At 34.1% G+C, this 8,272-nt stretch overlaps 1 protein-coding gene across 1 annotated transcript in view; it reads left to right on the top strand.

The window, feature by feature from the left end:
• The window catches only part of LOC127097719 (uncharacterized), a 30,012-nt gene extending 22,950 nt beyond the window's left edge, over positions 1–7,062 (top strand). Inside the window, exon 2 of the mRNA XM_051036215.1 lies at positions 6,572–7,062. Coding sequence (XP_050892172.1) covers positions 6,572–6,941 — 370 coding nt within the window. The 3' untranslated portion in view covers positions 6,942–7,062. The remainder of the gene's footprint in view (positions 1–6,571) is intronic.
• Positions 7,063–8,272: the final 1,210 nt, after the last annotated feature.

An 8,272-nucleotide genomic window follows, 5' to 3' on the forward strand; every position in this document is an offset into this window, starting at 1 on the left:
TATGCATTGAATGTTTTAAGCTTAAGGGGTATGTGGACAAGACCCCCCCTAATAGATTTAGGGCGGTTCTCCCTAAGATAATGTTGTAGGGGGTGTGGCATCTACTATGAGATACTTTACTTCTATGGCCTTGGCGCTCGTCCTTAAGCCTTATGTAGTTTAAAGGGAGATATAGCCATTGACATATACTTGTTCGCTTGACCGACCGATTAGGGATCTCCGAAAAGATCCAATGTTGTGAGGATCTATTTGGAGCCCTTAGAAGGTACTTCAAATCAAAATTTCTGTGAAACTGTTAGGGTTGATTAGTACCTATTTCACATTCAAGTTTGCATGCTGAATCTTGGTGACCATATGATCATTGTTGTGGGGGAGTATGCCTATAACGCCTTTTCTAGATGTTGATTTCAGACTCCTAATATGTACCAAAGATGTTGAGGGATTTTAAGGGTGCTATGTATGCTGCTAACACCTGTCAGGCGTATCTTCTCTGGGATGAACTAGATTATCCCCCTTTTATGAAACCTCAAACAATGGTGTTAGTGGTCTTCTTGGAGCTTTGCTTGAGCATCCTTGTTTGAGGATGGTGAGAGAAATCCATGATATGGTGATATGTGTATGGCCCAGGTCATTTTTATCGGGCCCCGTAGTGGGCGCATATTGTATTGGATAAAAGTACAATATATGTGGCAATCCCTAATGGATAAGGGTTATCCGAGGCTTTAAGGTTATGAGGGTATTAAGAGCTATCTCACATGAGGTGAGAAGTTGTTGTATAGTTTTATTTCCTGAAGTTATTCCTTCAGTATCATGGTACTGATATATTTATAACCCCTAAGGGTCTTGAATCAATTGAGCCAAGTCTTCCTAAAATATAGAAACCTTGGAAGGAATGGGTGGTTGATAACCAGAAATTCAGGAGGTGTAGTTAAGCCCCACGACTTCCTAGGTAACGACTGTTTACTTAATATACGCTCCACCCACAATCGTGTGTTATGGATGGAGAAACAAAAAGTCAGGCGATGAATCTAGTCTAATGGCGATCGAACCAAACGAATGGCACTCAAACTAGTAAATGGGCGACTCGGGGAGGACAAAGTGTATGCCTATCACCCTCGCATCAAGGCCTTCCCTCAATTATACCACAATAAATGGTAATGTTTCAATTATTACAAAAGAGGTGGGAAGAGTTATGAGATATGGGAAGTAGAATATAGAGGATCGAAGCTTAAGATTTTCAGGTGTATTACTTTCAAAGAGTCTCGAAAGACGAGGAAGAGTAAAAACCTGAAGATATCGAAAAACTATGGTAGAGAGGACTCAGTTTGAGGTGGAGGTTTGTGTTATGGATACTAGTAGTAATAAGGGAATAATTACAAAGGCCTTTGATTATCATTTGACTCATGATAAGTTAAGGAGTGAGATTGTAGAATCTCGAAGATGGTTGAAGAATCGTTCTTATAGGCTTGTTAGACTACTCAAGAAGGAAAAATTGGTATGAAGCAACTAGATGCAAATGGTAAGATCAAGGTTAAAGTGTGGCTTGAACTTGATCATTTTTGTTGAATAGTGGCTTTAAAATGGAAAAGAGAAATAATGTGGTTGATCGGTAAGTTGGAATCACCGTGATTAAAATTCAAGGTGTAAAATTATAGAAGCATGCCTTAAAACCATAAATGGTGCAGAGAAGGAAATCATATTTGGAGACTTGGAAACTCAGGTTCACATACAACAAAAATATAATGGCTTTAACTGTTGGACATGTGACTCCATACACAAGAGGGAGGTGAATTGTGGATGTTTGAAAAACATTGGTTGAAAACAAAATCTTTAGAAAAATCAGAGTTTGAAAACATTTGAAAAACAAAGTAGTAAAAAAGCAGTGGAATGAAAATATAGATTGTAAAAATAGAGGAAAGAAAATAAATGAAAAGCAAAAGAGGTAAGAGAAATAGAAAGACACCACAGATTTATACAAGTTTGGCCTAACCACTTGGCCTACTCTTGTCCCCAAGAATTCTTTTGAGAGTTTACACTATCTTGAGAGCTTTCAATATATGCCCATGAACCTCCTTTTACAAGGGTTTGAAGTATTACAATGGTTAACTTCCAACCAAAACAAACAAACCAAAATTTGATTGGATATCTTCTAAACTGAGGTTGAGTTTATGTTGGTTATCCTTCAAACTAAACTAGGGTCTTATACGGGATGGCTTTCGAACCAATATGAGATTTTATACAAGCTAATCTCGAACCAAAATGAGATTTTACACAGACTGATCTCAAACCGATATGATATTTTACACAGGATAATATCGAACCATTAAAGCTTCAACACCAAGCTGAGCCCATGAACCATTATGGAGATTTTACTGGCTAATGTTCATGAATCAAAAGAGAGTTTTTGCTACAGGCAAAAATTACTAACCAAATAGAGACTTCCTTAGACAATATCCCCAAACAAACAAGAGCTTTTAGTGGTTTATCTCACAACCAAATAACTTCTTATAAAAGAATATTTTAATCAAGTGAGTATACATTATAAGTAAATTACAATTATGCCTTCACTTTGAAAAATGATCCTCACTAAACACAAGAACACTCTCCAAGCACTAAAGGAAAAATATATGTGAGAAAATGAGAGATTTATAGAAAATGATGAGAGAGTGAGAAAGTAGGATAAAAGATCGTATATTGAGTTGTTTAAAGTGATAGATAATATCTCTATTTATAGGCCAAAATAGGGTTTAAATTTAGAAACAATCCATGGGAAATTAACTGCCATAATTGATTAGGACAATCGATTATTACATATGAATAATCGATTTTACAAGCCACAAATGGAAGGTTTTGATATTTATCCATTTCAAATTATTAAGAGAATTATTCCAATCGAATATGAGTGTTACAAAGAAAAATAATCGACTATAGCTTTAGGGTTAATATATTATTTAGTTGTAAAAAGGCTTCCAATTAATCAAATAGATCCATAATTGATTGACTAAGCCTTAAAAACATTTATAGGTGGTTTTAACAAATAAATAGTGTTCTATCAAATATTTTTAGTGTGTGCGATTTTTCCATAGTGATTCCAGAAGTACCTTGTGCCTTTACAAGACACTAGTCACTCAGACACACATGACCAGACGAGCTCTCACACTTTCTCTCTTTCACAACTTTGAATCTTCAAGTCTTAGCGTCATTATATTTGACTTTAGTATCACATAATAACCTTGAATATTTCATCTTTATGAAGCTTGAAATATCTTCAAGTTTATTATCATCATCGGAGATTTGAGAGACTGAACCATCAGAGAATCTAGAAATAGAAGTCTTCACTTAAACATCGTTAGATATCATGTATTGACATTAAATAGATGAATTGATCTTCAAGAGCATCTTCAATATGATAGTTTGATATCATATCTTGAGCATCTTGGACAACTTGAGTTATCTTCAAGAGATAAGGACTTCATTAGATATTGTTGGATATTAGGTGTTGTCATCATCAAAACCAAACAATATATTATGGCTTTACTATCAACATACTTCAATACTTTGGATCACCTCGACAATACCTACAAGTAATTTATCCATATTCGCCCCCTTTTTTATGACGACAACACATCTATCATGAAGGTGGTAAAAGAAAAAACGTACAATTAAAGATTGAAGTGGTTAAAATCTGCCTCATATGAGTATAGAGTATACTCTACTCCCCTTGAGAGTATATTTCTCTCCCTTTAGCATAATTAAAAAACCTTAACACAAACATCTCGATCAAAATAAACATACATATTAGAAAGCTAGCACATACACCTAACAGTTATGATGCAACTACGAAGGCGCCAAGACAAATATCAAAGGACCTCTCGCTCAAAAAGGGTGAAAGATAAAGAAACCCATTTCCTAGAAAATCACACCGAAGATTTTAAAAGTTGGATAAGGAAATTTTTGACATATTTTATTAGTGAAATAGGGGATAATAATCTTCCAAGCACTAGATGGACCCCTACTTCAGTAACTACATCATATTTTTCTAATTCTGTCAAATTATAGTAGACTGAAGGCGTTCTTAAGTAGATAACATTTCCCAATGGGAATGAGGTGCATGCCTCCTCATTTAGAACATGGTTGAGTAAGTATCTAATACTATGAGCCATTGCACCTAGATACACAAAGAAAAGTGTGAGATGTGAAGGGAAGAACCTCACGCACTCATAACCCCTCTCAGAAAAGCATCACAACACTATGAAGGATAAAGGAAGTGAAATACAAAGAATAAGGGAACAAATGAACTAATCAGTCGAAGAATAAGGAAGTTAAGAATACTTCACATATAGTTATGGAAGATGACAAAAGCGACTTGAAGTGATTGCGAGAAGTAGATGAATCATAGCAAAAGGAAAGACTAGAAGACTTAGTCCTTTGAAGTATTTAGACTCATAGGAAGAGAAACACGAAAGGATGAAAACTCAAATAGTGGAAGTAAAAAGCAATTAAAATTTTAACATTAACTAGTATATGAAGCACATGTGGCCAAAGGCATTGTCGGGGTCATGATAGAGAAGATAAATCCTAAGAAACCCATCATAAGGGACCTATGGATAACCCATGATGCTACTAACCTTAGACTGACATACGCCAAGTGGTTGAAGAGACAGAGATCGAAGAGTCATACCAAGAATTGACATCAAGGGTAAATGATACCTAAAACCTTAAGGGGTAAATAAAAAGGAGATGAAGGAAACTCCAGTGAAATCTTTTCATAACCCTAACTACAATAAGCTACAAACTCATGCCTGATTCCATCAGGTTAGGCTTATGGACAATTGTAGTTCCTATCTTGATTGAGGTAGGGTGAAATCGTACTCACAAAAGAAAAACCATATAGGTCCAATAGACAGAGATATTGATAAGGATGATGTCTGAACAATGGCGTCATAATATTGCCACTAAGCAAAAGGTTCTAGGACTTGGGAACAAGCATCAACATGTCTAAAATGAAGACATAATCGTTGGATCGCAAAACAAATCAAACTCTCACATGTGATAGTATAAACAATCTCGATTAAAGATAAAGGAGGAGAACTTATACAAACTCTGGCGAGAGTCCTGTAAAAAGAACAAAAGACACCACAACAAGATACACAATCCGGAAACACCTAGAACATTTCATTTGTCTGGATCCCTCACTAACTAAAGTGTTGGAGTGTCTTGCATGTACAATCTCATGACACATCATTGAATCAAAAGAGAATAGGTATGGCAAAAACTATACCGACAATATTCATCTTATCTCTTATCTAATTTCTCATTTATGGTGAAGACATTTTAACCGGTACAATGCAGAAAATTTATCACTCTTAGAGATAGCTAAATTTATTTAGGTTTTTCACCAACTTAATATCATTAAAAATAATATATATATATATATATATATATATATATATATATATATATATATATATATATATATATATATATATATATATATATATATATATATATATATATATATATATATAATGCAAAAGTGTGTACCAATAATTGGAAGCAAGACCCGTAATGTTCCTTTCGTACGTGGTAGTGTCCTGCCACACCACACACTCTCATTACAGCTCACTTTCAGCAAATTATTATCTCACCAATACATTGCTTAATTGTTTCACCGCAGAAAAACAAAAGAAATGTGGGGTGGGTCCTTTCTGAATCCTTTTCAACGACTAAACCAACAAAATTCTATTTTATTAGGTCCTCCCTTGTCCCTTTTTGCACACCTAAATTGCAGCTATAGAATCAACTTTATTGATTCTATTCACTATTCTGTTGTTCTGTTGTTTTTTTGTCTTCATTGTAACATTAACACATGTCTCTTTTTAATATGCTTATTCATCTCTCTCTCTCTCTATATATATACATACTACCACCACATTATTAATTGGTCATCTTCTCTTCTGTGTCTTCAACCTTCTCTTGTGTGCTTTACCAAAACAGTACCAAAATATTAGCACACCATGAAAGCACCAACCATCCTAAAGAGCTTTCTCTTGCGCAAAGCTCCGGCGGCGGCAGTAGTCCCTTTACCAGAAAAAACCCGATTCGAACGAGAACTCACGGCCGAACTTGATACCCTTGGTGGGGAAATTGGGTTGGCTCAATTCCTTGATGCTGCCATCAAAACTCAGAAAATTGCATTAGATTCACTAGTGAACATTTCTTATAGAGATGATTCTGATCGTGGAGACGTTAATAAGTACTTAGAAGACAACGTTGAGTTTCTTGATGTATGCAATTACTTTGTTGAAAAGATTGAGAACATTTATAATTATCTAGACAAATTGAAAGTTGTTGTACATTTAGTTGATAATAATTGTAGTCCATTAAAGCCTAATAATGTTGCAACAGCACGTGCAATGGAACTTCTAAATTCATCATCATGTAAAATTGTAGTAGAAAAGAGATCAAGCAATGGATTGAAAAAATTGTTAAGGCAAAAGCTATGTCATGATGAAACAGAAATGAGTGAGATTATGTGTGGTTCTAAAGCTATGACATTGATGTGTTTAAGGTTTCTTGAACTTGGTTTGTCATTTGATTCGAAAAGTGTAATGTTGCCAAAAATGAAACTTTCTCAGCCTACAAGCTCTTCATGGTTGAGATTGTTGAATGAATTGGCAAAACAAGTAGAAGCAAGTGTTGATGAGAAGATACCACAGGAAAATAGATCATCTTTGTTGCAGCAGACAGTGGATGCAGCTAGAGAATTGAAGCAACAGATGAAGAGGGAAAAGGAGATGAAATGTTGTGTTGAGAGATTGAAGAAAAAGTGCAAGGAATTGGAGGATGTTGTTGATGTTATAGATGAAAGAGTAAAAGATTTGTATAAATGTTTGATTGATGTTAGGATGAGTCTTCTTGGAATTCTTTCACAGCACTAAATTCTTTAGATCTATCTGATTCATTAGAATAGGTAGCTAGGAAGTTTGGTTTATTAGCTAGGATTTAGGATAATCACTACATAAATGATTCAAAAAGAAAGTGTTTAATTGATGTGTAGATTTTGGGAACATAAATAATAAATATTCATTTTTAGCTTCATAAGATTCTTGTGAAGTTCAATGTGTTCAAAAGCAACAAGCAAATGTCTCTATTAAAGTTGGTTTCTTCTTGTAAAGGGAATTATAAGAATGAGACAATGCACACAATATTTATGGTTCTTTCTTTGTTCCATAAAAAGCTCTCACTTCTCAGAAAGAATTTATTTCCATGAGCTATAGCTGTCAATTTGAAGTCATATTCCAAATATATATTGATGGTTGCTCGAGAGTGGAGCATCAATATCAAGATCAATTGTCACCATACTCCATAAAAGGGATAGTCTAATAAAGTTATGGTGGTGAGCTTTTTGAAATGAGTTGGAGATAAGAGAACATTTGAAAGAAAGATAGTCTCTATTTGAGAGTATATTTTGGTTTGTTGCTTCCTTGGTTTATAAATGACAACTTCTCGCCTATATTAGTTTTAGATAAATCAATATAGGATTTTACAATTAATCAACTGACAGACATTATTACCAACCTGCTTCTTTAAGAAAATATCTTTTTTTTTAAACTTAATTAGAAATTTTAAATCAAATGGATTAATTTGCAATGTGTTTCTTTTTTTTATCTTCACTTCTTTCTCAAAATGATATATTTGATCTATGTGAATGTGATGTTTATTTACTTGCTTTTTAAATAATGTCAAAGGAAAAGAAGTATATTCTTTGGAAGAGTAGAGTATACTCTCTATATTACAAGAGGGAGTTTAACCACCCCGAATCTTTATCTATCTTTTTTTACTTTTTTCACATCTTTGAAAGATGTGTTGTTATCATAAAAAATGGTGGAGAATGTGGATCTATGTGTTGTGCAAATATAATTGTCAATTGATTTTAATGTTACAACTGATCGAACTGGATAAATAGTTTTCTTTGTGTTATCCTCTTTTACATTTTTATTGCTTTGAAGCCATTTGATTGATTTTTATTTTTCTTTGTCCCACACATCAAAGGTTTTGTTGTAATTGAACCTTTCAATTTCACATCAAGTGGCGTCCACCATGGTGCAAAATGTCAAATTTACAAGTGAGCATTATAGGTTCCAAACGGGATATCAAGAATTTTTCTAGAGAATAACGACTTTGTGTTGTTGAAGATGAAGATGAAAGCGATCAAAATTTAACAAAGGTGTATGGAAGCTAACAAGGGAAAGAGATTGATGCCTCCAAA

The sequence above is a fragment of the Lathyrus oleraceus genome, chromosome 6, assembly GCF_024323335.1.
Source record: "Lathyrus oleraceus cultivar Zhongwan6 chromosome 6, CAAS_Psat_ZW6_1.0, whole genome shotgun sequence".
NCBI lineage: Eukaryota > Viridiplantae > Streptophyta > Magnoliopsida > Fabales > Fabaceae > Lathyrus > Lathyrus oleraceus.